Source organism: Tachyglossus aculeatus, chromosome 9 (assembly GCF_015852505.1).
Source record: "Tachyglossus aculeatus isolate mTacAcu1 chromosome 9, mTacAcu1.pri, whole genome shotgun sequence".
In the NCBI taxonomy this organism is placed as follows: domain Eukaryota; kingdom Metazoa; phylum Chordata; class Mammalia; order Monotremata; family Tachyglossidae; genus Tachyglossus; species Tachyglossus aculeatus.
Genome location: NC_052074.1, coordinates 46,859,485 through 46,874,227, shown reverse-complemented (window position 1 = coordinate 46,874,227; position 14,743 = coordinate 46,859,485). Strand labels below are relative to the sequence as shown.

Here is a 14,743-nt window from a genome sequence, read left to right as displayed (position 1 = left end):
CCGAAATACCAGTCAGCTCAAAAAAGGTTTAGCTTATAATTGGTTATTACAGGGAAAAGTTAGGGATATTAGACAGGAGTAACGAATAGTGTAATTATTTGTTGCTTCCACCAAGTGTCCTCTGGCACAACTACCAGACACAATTGTGGGCTGGCTTGGCCAGTGCTATGTCCCAACTGGGCATCGCTTATGCTCTTATGTCCTTAAAAGAAAGCAGGACAGAACCTGAAATAAAGAAGGCCCTCTTTTTGTGGGGCATTCCATATTCGAGTCTCAACCTCTCCGAGTCCTTTAGAAGCAGGTCTGTTAGCATCCGAACTCCCCCTCAAGGAGGCCTTTTCTCCCCATCTCTCAAGCCTTAATTCTGGACCACAAAACTTGAGGGTATCACAACCATAATACAGGATCCTTTCCAATCCGTTCCTGTGTGCTGTGTCCTTTCAGGGTTACAACATGACCTTTCCTGTGTCCTGCTCTCCCAGGATCATGGTCCCCAACCTCTCACCTCCAAGATAGCTGAGGGTGGTCTTTTCTAACTATTTGGTCACCCTATATCCTCCCCAACTATTTACCCCTCCCTGAGAGAAGGGCACCAAATAGTCACTTTCCTGGCTTCTTTTCCCCCCTCTCAAGTTCAGGGACCAGTCGGATTGACTGTCACAGTGGACAGATCTATTGCAGAGTTTATCTGCAAAGAAACTTTGTACCTTCACTTTATGAGCTGGGATATGAGAAGCTAAGGTGATATTTCAGATGTTTTACTAATCTAGAAGATAATTGATTATCCTTTTAATCCTATTTTGGGAGATAATAGCCTTACACATGAATCCCTTCTCCTGTTAACATGGTTAAGAAGTCTGTTTGGATATTTGGGGCCTAAAATATTATCAATGAGTTATTTGTATTACCTCCATTCCCTTTTTGTAGTAGCCTGATGGACCTTGGCTTCACCATCCCAGCATTTGAGTAAGTTAATAACATAAGTTAGTACTGTTAAGCTGAATTTCAACCCAAATGGATCAAATCTTGGGATAGTTGGTAGAGATAGAAGCAATTTGATTCTTCTATGAATGGTTCTTGCCTTTATTGCCCCATTTCATTACTTAAGACTGGAAATCTTAAGGTAGTGACTGGGCCTGAGGACTTTTTTTTTCCTTTCACAATGAATGAGAACAATGAAGTTACTGTAGGGTGCCTCGAAGCAATTATTTACACTTCCAAAAATTTTAAAATATGATGGCTTCAATGCCCTCTACTTGGGACAGTCCTTGAAGGTGACAGAATATGATGTCCCAAGATCTCTGGTTTTACTGAGGGAGATTCTGGAGAGTGAAAATACACACACAAACATAGGTATGTGTATATATATATATGCAGTATTAGCAGCATGGCTTAGTGGAAAGAGCCCGGGCTTGGGAGTCAGAGGATGTGGGTGCTAATCCCGGCTCCAGCACTTGTCTGCTGGGTGACCTTGGCCAAGCCACTTAACTTCTCTGTACCTCATCTGTAAAATGGGGTTTAAGACTGTGATCCCCACGTGGGACAACCTGGTTACCTTGTAACTATCCCAGTGCTTAGAACAAGGCTTGGCACATAGTAAGCGCTTAACAAATACCATTATTATTATTATTATTATTAAATATATATACACACTATTCAGCATTTCTGTATACTGAGCAATCCATAAAACATCAATAGTGTTGCAGTTGTTAATATTGAAATTGCTAAGGATATTTTGAAAATTTAGATTTTTTGGCCTTATGATATTTATCTTAGAGGAATTTGATAAAAGGAAAAGACAGATGTTTGTTTTCTAAAAGGAGGCATTATTGCTGAAGGAGAGGAGAAGAAAAGGTAATGGTAAAATGGTTATACATCCCACATTGAATGGGACATGCATTTTGCTTTTGGTATAACTACATCCAGAAGCCCCTTAATGCCAGTAAAAGTCTCACTTGTGCTCATGCTCTTGTGACTTCAGCAGTGAGATCAAGCTCTCTGGGGAATCCATTATGGAGCCAAACAAAAGCTAGCAAATTATAGCAGCAGTCAAACTCAGCTGCTGCCCTCCAGTCAAACAATCGATGACATTTATTGAGAATGTAAAAGTGCTGGGGACTGTACTAAGGGTTTAGGAAAGTACAACAGTAGTAAGATGTATGTCCCCTGCCCTTTATAATCTAATGGGGGAGATAAACAAAAATTATTTACAAATAGTGAGAGCTGGAAGAAGAACAAGTGAAAGCAAGAAGTGGTTCAAACACAAGAGGACAAGATAGCTGGGAAAACAGTTCACTGTATGGAAAATATATGAATAATATATGTCTACATTTGCATATGTACATGAATGTCGATGATAGCAGCATGGCTTAGTGGAAAGAGCCCAGGCTTGGGAGCCAGAGGTTACGGGTTCTAATCCCAGCTTCGCCACTTGTCAGCCGTGTGACTTTGGGCAAGTCACTGAGCTTCTCTGTGCCTCAGTTATCTCATCTGTAAAATGGGGATTAATAATAATAATAATAATAATGGCATTTATTAAGCGCTTACTATGTGCAAAGCACTGATTAAGACTGTGAGCCCTATTTGGGACAACCTGCTGACATTGTATCTATCCCAGTGTTTAGAACAGTGCTTGGCACATAGTAAGAGCTGTGAGCCCATTGTTGGGTAGGGACCGTCTGTGTATGTTGCCAACTTGTACTTCCAAAGCGCTTAGTACAGTGCTCTGCACACAGTAAGTGCTCAATAAATACGATTGAGTGAATGAATGAACAAATACCATAATTATTATTATTATTATGATAGGATGAAAGTACTTAAGTGCCCAGGGTGGGAGTTGGGCTGATGCAACTGGGGTGTTGTGACTCATCAGGGAAGGCTTTATGGAATAGGTGGGATTGTGGGAGGTCTTTAAAGATGAGGTGAGCCGTGGTCTGGCAGATTTGGGAGTTCTAGGTTGGGAGAACAGCATGAGATAGGGCTTGGGGGTGAGTTAGGTACAGCAAAGAGTGAGCTACAGTTTAGAGAGGGCGCTTGGGAGGAGTGAAGCGTGCAAGCCGGGGAGCCACTAGTGCAAAGTCCTACAGTGTGAGATTATTGTAATGGCATTTATTAAGCACTTACTATGTGGAAAGCACTGTTCTGAGCACTGGGGAGGTTACAAGGTGATCAGGTTGTCCCATGGGGGGCTCACAGTCTTCATCCCCATTTTTCAGATGAGGTAACTGAGGCACAGAGAAGTTAAGTGACTTGCCCAAAATCACATGCTGACAATTGGCAGAGCCGGGTTTTGAATCCATGACCTCTGACTCCAAAGCCCGGGCACTTGCCACTGAGCAACAGTGCTATGGAGAGATTCCTCACCTCTGCTGCATCCTCAAAAGGATGGCAGGCTTATGACCCTGGCCTAGGTGACTATGGGAGGAACTGAGGGAAGTCAATGACTAAATCGCTGCTTCTGGTATTTACCTCCTCTAACTCTTTCTGTTTGTCATCCTAGAAGGATTTGTCTGTGAGAGAGAGAGAGAAAGAGAGAGAGAGAGACAGTGTGTGTGTGTGTGTGTGTGTGTGTGTGTGTTACCTCTACCTCTCTTTCTGTGTCTGTCATCTGCTTTTACTACTTTTTTCTTCCACTCCTCCTAGTTCTAATAATGATAAAATAATAATAATAACCATGGTATTTGTTAAGCATTTACTATGTGCCAAGCACTATACTAAGCACTGGGGTAGATATATGATAATCAAGTTGGACACAGTCTCTGTCCCAAATGGATTAAATAGGTGGGAAAATGGGTATTTAAACCCCATTTTGCAAATGAGGAAACTGATGCACAGGGCAGTTCAGTGGCTTTCCCAAAATCACATAGGAGGCCAGTGGCAGAACAGGGATTAGCACTCAGGTCCACTGTCTCTCAGGTCTGGGTTCTTTCCACTAGGCCACACTAATAGAACTCTAATAGGACTGGTCAAAAAAAAGGAAGCAGGGAAGAAGTATTTTAGAATCTTGAATGAATTTTAAAAATAATTTTGATTTATGAGACCAAGATTCTACATAGTGAGGTTTGGGTAATAATTCAAACCAGTGTCGCACCTTGGTCATAATATGGCATCACCAAAATTCCTCTCTGGAGGCATTAAATTAAGTGTTTTCCACCATTATTTCTAACTGTATTCAGCAATTACATGAGTTGAAACAAAGATTGGAACAATAAATACCTACACCATCCTTTGCAGGAATGCATTGGATTGTTCCCTTGCTCTGAGGAAAAGAATAAAATCTATTTTCAATGAGAAGATGAAAGGGATAAAAGCCAGGATCTGAGGCTGTTTAAACAGGGACTGTTTATTCTGTTTCATCATGGGAATGAGAAGATAGAAAAGTACTTTAATGTGTTTTTGCTGCATGCAGGGAAGGGAGAAGAGAGAAGAAAATAAACATTTTAGACCACTTAAATTACTGCTCAGTTGGGGGTCATAACGCGTTAAAACAGTAGAGCTTTAATTGCTGGGTGGCAGATATCTCTTGAGATATAATGATCTCAAAGATGTTGTGGGGGGTTTTTAGTGTCTGAGCTTGTTCTGCAGTTCTGGCTATAAACTGGTTGTATGAGGAGCAGGATCAAATGAGGAAGGGAAACCAGGAACAGATGCAGGAGGTTCTGTACATTGACCTTAAGCACTCCACTGAGGTAGCACCCTGTGCAGTCATCCCTCCTGCTTCTGGCACACTCTTACCCAGAGAACAGATTTTTGGAATGTGATCTGCATTTGACAATTGTTAGGAATAATGGCCATTGTTAAATTCCATACATATTTTATTTTATTTTTTTTGGTGCAGACTTCCTGCAAGCCTGACCACCAGAAAACAGAAAATATAAAATTCCCTTCCTTTTCTCTTCTCTTTTTAGAATAGATTCCAAAGACCTAGAAATATTTCCTAATTTCATTAGGTGAACTGTCCTGCTACATAGGAATACATTGTATTGCCTTAATCCATACAGTATATCAAGAACATACTCATATTTTTTTAGATCCAATGGCTCAGTTAATACACTAACCTTATCTAGAAGGTAGCACAGTCTTGATAATTCAGGAGCTTATTATTCTTTTGAATAAAACTACTGAATCATTTGCACCATCAGGACTTGTATTGTTGGTCAAATGAATGGTGACAGGTAAATCTAAGCACATTAACTATAAGTTTCTAGTACAACAATCTCTATTGTTAATTCCATTTCAATGATTCACACGTCTCTCCATGCATTTGTTTCATGGCCTTTTAGAGATTCAATGGCATAAATATACTCAGTTTACATCTCCAAGACTCGAAGATTACAGAGAATCAGGACATTATAGGATGGCAGGAAAGCATCACTCATGAGTGTGGAAATCAGATTAAGTGTGGGTAAATAAGACTGGAAGAAATAGAAGCACTGCTGTCTGATGGATTTTGTGTGTAGGACAATTGGAATATGTCATTTCTAAAATGGAGTCATGTATCTAGGATTTGTTAGTAAAATAATGAAAGATGCAGAGCTAAGTAAGGACTTGAGCAAGTGTTGAGGAAATGCCTGTTTCACAGGGAAGGGTGTCAAGTCTTGACACGTGAAGAATTTTAAAATCTGTTCTAAATAACAAATCAGATGGACATAACTGCCAAAGAGGATTCTAATGACTTAATTTCTTATATTCCTTTTAAATCTAAACAAAACTTTTCAGGCTGTCTTATCAGAAGTGCCCCAGTGGAGAACTGTATGGAATATCATGAATATAGAAGATCAAAATTATTTATCTGATTTTTTTCAGATAAAAAACGTTTGAAAATTCTGTCCCTGGGGAGGGCTTCAAAATAGGTATAATCCCCATTTATAAGTGTATAGAGGATTAGTGAATAATTTTAAAATTCAGAAAAACTTGTCTGCTTTGTTACCTTGGGCAAGTCACTTAACTTCTCAGTGCCTCAGTTACCTCAACTGTAAAATGGGAATTAAGAGCGAGAGCTCCGTTTTGGACAGGAACTGTGTCTAACCTAATTAACTTGTATCTACCCCAGCCCTTAGAACAGCATTTGGCACACAGTAAACACTTAATAAGTAGCATTATTACTATTACTATTATTATTACCTGTCTCTGAACCAACTGCAGATGCAGTTAATATGCCTGGCACGTTAACAGCCGTCTGAACCCAAGATCCCCCAGGAGCAGCAGCGTATGGGATTATGGGCTGACTGCGTGGATGTTGGGCAGAACTGCCTCGGGTGGAAGCGCGACATTTCCCCTAATATATTAGGGGCTGAGGTCCAGACTGTGGGCCAGATGAAATTGATGGTCAGGCTAGGTCAAACCACAAACTGAATTACCCACCCCCGTCTAGAGCCACATTCACAAGTTTGTAGCTTTCACCTACTAGTAGCCACTTGAAAAGTAATCATGTATGCATTTGTCGATCACTACTTTTAAATATGCCTCTCATTTTTATTCTCTAAACACTGGGAAAATGAGTTACAATCTCTATCATCATGTGCTGATTAAAAGAGTTGTTGGGATAATAAATAATAAATAATAATTATGGTAGGTGTTAAGAGTTTACTTATGTGCCAAACACGGTTGTGACACCGCTCAATAATAATAATAATAACAATGGTGGTATTTGTTAAACGCTTACATACGTGCCAAGCACTGTTCTGAGCACTGGGATAGATACAAGATTATCAGATTGTCCCAAGTGGGGCTCACAGTCTTCATCCCCATTTTACAGATGAGGTAACTGAGGCACAGAGAAGTGAAGTGACTTGCCCAAAGTCACGCTGCTGACAAGTGGCAGAGCCAGGATTAGAACCCATGACCTCTGACTCCCAAGCCTGTGCTCTTTCCACTAAGCCATGTTGCTTCTCTGCTGAAGTCAACAAGTGGGCCAAAGAGATATTACTGTACCATTTTTTTTCTCAATTATGTTTTAATGCAAACACTAAAACTGGACCTAATAAGTACATTTCCACAATAAATAAAATGATTGAGGGGTGTAAAATTCTCCTGCTTAATTATTTATAATGTTAAAGGGTTTTACTCATTAATATACATTTGGTTGAAGCTATTTCCATGAACATTTGCACTTTCTCTTTGGGGAAAGTATCAGTCCTGCACCTCAATTTAATATTACCCAAAAGTCCAAGTGTTTAGGTAAAATGCAGATCTCAAAGTTGTCATCAAGTGAAGTAATGTTTATTTTTTCAACTCAGTGTATTGTCAAATTGAAACAATTTTGAAAACAGAAAGAAAAGATTGCTATATCTGCATAAAATATTTCAAAGTATGTTCAAAATTCTGGAGAGATAAATTCCCAGCTCTTGGCAGCCTCCTCTATCTCTGCCTGGGTTCTTTCAGGGTCCGCTTTCAGATAACAAGGAACAGAAATCCATTTTTTTGTAACTTTTTTTATTGGAAACTATAAATCTTGATAAAAGCAAATAAATGAATAAATAATGATTATTGATAAAATACTATATGGAAAAAGTCATAACTGAGTAAGTTACAGTATTTTTGTCCTGAATATTTTGTGGTTAAACATGTGGGAACAGCATAAACACCTGTGGAAACTTTCCATTCATCTTAATGAACTGTCATTATATGGACAGTTTTGATCAAGAACTGTGCATCTGATTACCACACCCCAAACAACACTCAGTCATATCAGCTGAAACCTAATCAATTTTTAAAGTTCATATGGTGTTCATAATAGAATGATGACTAATGCAGTAGTTACTTCAACATTATCCATCAAGGTATGTATTGGGTATCAGTGGCGAAGAGACATTATTTTGGGGGTTTCAAATTTTGAAATTATTTCAAAATCTATGTATTTCAGAAATAGGGTCTCATTACTTTTTTGAACATCAGATTAAATTTGTTTTGCAAACCAGTCAATCAATCATATTTGAGTGCTTACTGTGTGCAGAGCACTGTACAAAGCACTTAGGAGAGAATGGAGAAATTCTATATATTTGTGTGTATAAAATGCAATGAAAAGTCTAATGAAAATTGATCTCTCCTTCAGAAATAGATCTATATTCACTAGGCGTCATTGAATTTTTGGTACTCAAACTTCTATTTGATTTATGCGCGTACACGCGCACACACACACACACACACTCATACCACAGCAACGAAAACAAAGGTCTGTCCTTGAACTCATACACTCAAACACAACCATACACCTACATATCCTCTCATTATAGGGATCAAATGTGGTCACATTTCATTGTAACTCCACCAAAAGTTGAAATTGAATGTAATTCGTTAGGAGCGAAAGGGTTGTAAAGGCGTTTTATAAAAGTCTGGAGTTTTTATGTGCTGTAGATTGGAAGGGAAAACTCCACTGCCTTGGTCAGGGAAAGCCCTATTGCAGTTGCTCTGAATTCAGTTTGCAGACACTGATCTACCATATGGTTAACATTTTTTGGAATAATTGTATTTTCAATTTTTAAGGGAAAGAAGGTTAGTGATACAGGTTAAATTCCATTATTTTAAATGCTAGAATGAAACACTTCCTTTTGAAGGACTTGTACAATTGAGGCCTTTATCAAAATAACTGTATTAGCTTAACATGCTGAAGGCATCAGTGAGAGTCCTAGAAAATCATGCATATCTGGGAAGATGAGATACATTTTGAAGGTATCTAACAGAAAGAACCAATTCTCTAGGTCTTATTAAATGAATTATTTATACCCTATTTGCCCAAATGTTTAAAGGACACTACTTGAACCATAGGCAAAAATAATCATCACAGAACAATATGTAATTTAAAAGAAAAAAACTTGTACACTGTGTAGTCCGTATCACCTTCGTTCAAGCTGGTTGTACTCAAAAGAGATGACTACACACTGTTAAACCTTATTTAATTATAGAAGCTGGTTTAAAGCATTAATGAGGATGGGGCCTTTGGATCCATTCCGAATTCTTGGTTTATGGAAAATTTATGTGAAGAGCTCTCGATCAAAATGCATAAACCTTGACGTAATGAGAATCGATTACTACTGTATTTGATAGCCTGCCTTGAATGTTGGCAGGCCCTTATGCTTACGTTGCATTTTGTCCCAAGAGGATTTCAGGGGATTTTGAAGCTGTATGTCCCCCACATATGCTTTTCCCCACTCATAATTTGAAATAGTCTATTTGTGGCTATAGGGATACCCTATGTGCCTATTAAGCCTGTGGTTTAAAAATAAATCAGTGACATTTCTCAAATTATTATTTTACTCAATACTTAAAAAATGACTGTATTCCTAAATCCAAGTCCACTTTCCCATATCTTCCCTGATCATCTGAGTTTTGGGGGGCACTTGAGGCAGAAGTCTCAGTTCCTTTAGTTATAATAATAGTGGTATTTGTTAAATGTTTACTATGTGCCAAGCACAGTACTAAGCGTTGGGGTAGATAAAAGTCAATAAGGTCAGACACAGTCCTTGTCCCATTCGGGGCTGTAGGACATGAAGAAGGCAGGCGGTCAAATTCACCATCTCAAGAGAAATTTTTGTTGCTCTTCAAAACATCTCTATTACCTGCCCTTGCCTCTCCATCCAACCACTACCACGCTGATCCAAGCACTACATCAAACTCCTTACCATCAATCTTAAGACACTTAGTTCTCCCCCTCCTACTTTACCTTAATGATCTCCTATTAATCAGTCAATCAATCAATCAATCAGTCGTATTTATTGAGTGCTTACTGTGTGCAGAACACTGTACTAAGCGCTTGGGAAGTACAAGTTGGCAACATATAGAGATAGTCCGTACCCAACAGTGGGCTCACAGTCTAAAAGGGGGAGACAGAGAACAAAACCAAACATACTAACAAAATAAAATAAATAGAATAGATATGTACAAGTCAAATAAATAAATAAATAAATAAATAAATACATAGAGTAATAAATATGTACAAACACATATACATATATACAGGTGCTGTGGGGAAGGGAAGGAGGTAAGATGGGGGGATGGAGAGGGGGACGAGGGGGGGAGGAAGGAAGGGGCTCAGTCTGGGAAGGCCTCCTGGAGGAGGTGAGCTCTTAGTAGGGCCTTGAAGGGAGGAAGAGAACCAAGCCCACGCATTTCATTCTAATGCCAACCTACTTAATGTACCTCAGTCTCATCTATCTCAACACCAACCCCCTGCCCACTTCCTCTCCTTGGCCTGGAACTCCCTCCCCCTTTATAGCTGACAGACCAACACACTCCCCACCTTTGAAGCCCTCCTAAAATCACATCTCCTTTAAAAGGTCTTTCCTGATTAAGTCCTCTCGCCCTGTCCCTTCTGTGTTGCCTATGCACTTGGATCAGTACTTAATCAATCAATTGTATTTATTTAGTGCTTACCTTGTGCAGAGCACTGTACCAAGTGCTTGGGAGAGTACAATGTAACAGAGTTGGTAGACACATTCCCTGCCCACAATGAGTTCACAATCTAGAGGTATAGAAAGGAAGACTGACCTTAATATAAATATATAATTTATAGATATGTAAAAAAGTGCTGTGCGGCTGATGGAGGGGAGAATTAAAGGGAGCAAATCAGGGTGATGCAGAAGGGTATGGGAAAGGAGGAAATGAGGGCTTAATCAGGGAAGGACTCTTGGAGGAGATGGGCCTTTAATAAGGTTTTGAAGGTGGAGAGAGTAATTGTCTGTCAGATATGAAGAGAGAGGATGTCCCAGGACAGAAGCAGGATGCGGTGAGAGGTCAGCGGCAAGGTAGACGAAATCGAGATACAGTGATCTCAAGGTTGGTATTAGAGGAAAGAAGTGTTTGTGCTGGGTTGTATTAGGAGAGCAGCAAAATGAGGTAGGAGGGGGTGAGTTGATTGAATGCTTTAAAGCTGATGGTAAGGAGTTTCTGTTTGACATGGAGGTGAATGAGCAGCCACTGGAGCTTCTTGAGGAGTGGGGGCAACATGAAGTGCATGTTTTTGTAGAAAAATGAACTGGGCAGTAGAGCGAAGTATGGACTGGAGTTGGGTGAGACAGGAGGCAGGGAGGTCAGCAAGGAAGCTGATAAGGTAATCAAGGTGGGACAGGATAAGTTCTTTGATTAACATAGTAGCGGTTTGGGTGGAGAGGAAAGGGTGGATTTTAGTGATATTGCAGAGGATGAACTGACAGAATTTAGTGATAAACTGATTATGTAGGTTGAATGAGAGGACTGACTTAAGGATAATGCCAAGGTTATGGGCATGCGAGACAGGAACGATGGTAGTGCCATCTACAGTGATGGGAAAATTAAGGGAAAGACAGGGTTTTCGTGGAAAGATAAGGAGTACCCTTAAACCCTTGATATTCACCCCACCCACAGCATTTCTGCACATATCCTTATATTCTCCTATTTTCCCCACCTGTGATTAATTTTAATGTTTGTCTTCCTGTCTAGATTGTAAGCTCTTTGTAAGCAGGGGTAGTGTCTACCGACACGATGGAATTGTACTCCCTTAAGAGCTTAGGAGAGTACTGTGCACACATTAAGCAATCAGAGCACTCAATAAATACCACTGATCAATTGATTGATTGTTCCACAGAAGGTAGGCCTTATCCCCCTCCCACCTCCCCATCCCCCACCCATATCACTAGGTATAACAATACTGTTGCCAAATAGGGAATGCAGGAGAGGATTTGTCTCTTCCAAAAAGAAATCCTCACCTCCCTACTACCCCCAGCACTTATACCCTGTGGAGAAAGGATGTTTGACTCCTAGGATGTTTTATTCCCTTTTCAGTTGTAAGACTCTGAGCGCATGGAAAGAAAACACTAGGACTTGGCTGCTTTTCAACATTGCAGCTATTCTGTAAAGGAAGGCCACCTTGTAACAAAACTGAATAACAGCATGTTCTCATATTGAGCCAGATATGATTTCCTTATTTCTAATAATCCATCCATATACCTGGATATGATTATCCATATTTATTTAAAACTGTACCGATATTTCAAGTAAAGTTTGTTCAAACCAGACTGATTGAAAGCAGTTTGGAATCTGGATTGGTATCTTATCCTTGACTCCCTGTGACATTCCGTCACACTGAGACTGTGTTTTATCCCTAAGCTTGATTTTATAATGATCTCACAGTAGTGCAGTTTATGCATTTTGCAATATCTAGATCATTCAATCATATCTATTGAGTGCTTACTGTGTGCAAAGTACTGTACTAAGCGATTGGGGAGAGTGCAATATAACAATAAACAGACACATTCCCTGCCCACAATGGGTTTATGGTCTAGAGGGGGAGACAGCCAACAATATAAATAAATAAATGAATTACAGCTATGTAATGTAAATAGAGATCTACTGGTGTGATTAAGAAGGGAATAGTTTAAAGTGAAGCATGGAGTTTCGGCCTTCACCTTGAAAAGTTGATTTTAAGTAGGTGTCAGGTGCAGCTTTTCTCTTTGTCCTGTCCAGTTTGGATCCTGTCAGCTATTTCCTTCACAATTCTAAACCAGTGGATAAGCAAACTATATATGGAGTTCAGCATTATCTGCTAGACTGTGAACTCCTTATGGACAGGGAATGTGTCTACCAACTCTGTTTATTGTACTCTCCCCAGAATTTAGGACAGTGCTCTGCACACAGTAACTGTTCAATAAATTCAATTGATCGATCAGCTATTTTAAAATCTACCTGAACATTTCCTTCATTTTTCGAACAGCACTTTTAAAAGGTAGGGAATTAAGAAAAATCAGGTTTATCATTTTATGGAATATCGATTTTAAGTGGGTGACTGAAATAGGGTGATTTTTATTGCTTCCAGGAACTTCGACTGGAGTGAAGAAGACCACTGGATTTTCCAGACAGTTATAGATCAGTACCCAAAAGACCTCCAGGGGAGAAGGACTTTGTATTTGGATATGTTACAGAGGCATTTCCCTCACAAATCTAGACATGACCTGGTTGGTGCTGTATTTTAATTTTAATTTCTCTGTGACTGGAATGCACATGATAGTTGCTATTTAAGAAGTGTTTACTACATGCCAAGCCCTCTCCTAAGCACAGAGACAGATATATGATCTTTGATCAGTCAAGCTCCAACCTTGTTGAAAAGGGGCAGTCTGCATATGATTCCACTTAGTCTAAAGGAGACAGGACAGACATTTAAAATGCGACGATACATGGCTCCAGCATGGATAGTAAATTTGAAATGGAAAACTTTTTTTTCTTTAATCTTGAAAAATGATCATTTCTCTTTATGAAGGTGAATAAAAGACTTGCTTTTCGCCACAACACGTCCGCAGAACTGCCTCCAATGATATGATTCGAGGGCTGGCATACTGTTTTTCTCCTTTGTGTGTCTGTCTCAGTTCTTGGGAGCTAGAAGAGTAAGAATGGGAGCTGTAGTCTTCATTTCAACCCCCATTCTACTCAGAAGACCTAGTTAAAGAGATATAATGCCTTTCTTGCTTGTATAATAATAAATAATAATAATGGTATTTTTAAATGCTTACTGTATGCCAAGCACTGTACTAACTGCTGGGGTAGATACAAGCAAATAGGGTTGTACAGAGTATGTATGTATGTATGTAGAGTTGTATGTGGGGTATCCTAAAAAAAAAGTTTCTTGAACTTCAGGCTTCCCAGCCTTGTGGGTGTCTCTCTAAAGAAAATAATATGTCACTCTGGAAGACCTTGTGGCAACTTCTATTTGATTTACCTTTTTTGGAATTTATATTTTTTTCTCTGGGTTGCGGAAAATGCTTAATACTACCTATTAAATATCTTTAGTAATTAGGATTTTAGAATGACCTAATCTTAACATAAAGGAATAGTTTAGGTCTAATTCATGTTTTTTTGAATCAGTGCTGTATTTTGGAGTGAAGGATGCTTCCTTTATAAATGTTTGGCAGGTGTGAAATAAGCATATTTTCAACTTTATGAAACAAAGCTAGCAAGTTAACAGAACAGTTAGATGTTAGGAGGGAACATTCTTAAAAACTTCTTGCTCAAATGCTTTTTTTTTCCATGGAAGGTGGGAAGAAATTGAAAAGTATATTTAACCAGCTAGACATTAAGTATTCTTTTTTCTAGATACACTTGCTTTATCCCAGTTACTTATCTATTCTACATCCAAGTTAGAGATTAATGTTGAAACCACATTTTCATAGCCCATGAAGTTGTTGGCCCATCGACCTGGATAATTCAGACAAATTCTCCCGCCTCCCCTAACGCACACTTTTCCTTAAAATAATTGAGATTAGTATTGTTTTTGCCCGAATAATTGGAGTTTTTGCTTTCATTCTCCACTCTGCTTTGATAGAATAGACCTGATGTGAATATTTAAATTATTTAATGTAGTAAATACTAAGATAATTGTTATAAAATTGCAAATTGTTGGTACTTGTGAACTTTCTTTTCAGGTTACTCATGAAAAGTACTGGGGCCAATATCTTTTTACCAGAGATCAGCAAAGGGTTTTGATGTTAAATTGGGCTAAGGATAGAAGAGCCTTTATACAGAAGGCAGTAGTGACCATTGCTGAAGCCTGCACTGCTTATGAAATGGAGAATACTTTGGCTGAGGACCGAAGAAAGAAGCAGGAAATGTGTGCTGATCTCAAAGCCAAGGTAAGCTAGTTGATGAAAGCAACGCAAGAGGTTGTTCTTAGCCAGATATTACAACTCCAGCTGGCACATTTGACTAGCCACCCCTCTGTCCATTGGTTTTAAAACAACCTCAAGACTCATTTCTCCTAGCCAATTCTATCCTGAACCAG

The 14,743-nt window shown here is 39.2% G+C and overlaps 1 protein-coding gene across 3 annotated transcripts in view; it reads left to right on the top strand.

Moving 5' to 3' along the window:
• The window catches only part of CCDC148 (coiled-coil domain containing 148), a 147,846-nt gene that overhangs the window by 71,574 nt on the left and 61,529 nt on the right, over positions 1–14,743 (top strand). For all 3 annotated transcript variants that reach the window (XM_038751570.1, XM_038751572.1, XM_038751573.1), the window contains 2 exons: positions 12,788–12,926; positions 14,388–14,594. In XM_038751570.1, coding sequence (XP_038607498.1) covers positions 12,788–12,926; positions 14,388–14,594 — 346 coding nt within the window. The remainder of the gene's footprint in view (positions 1–12,787; positions 12,927–14,387; positions 14,595–14,743) is intronic.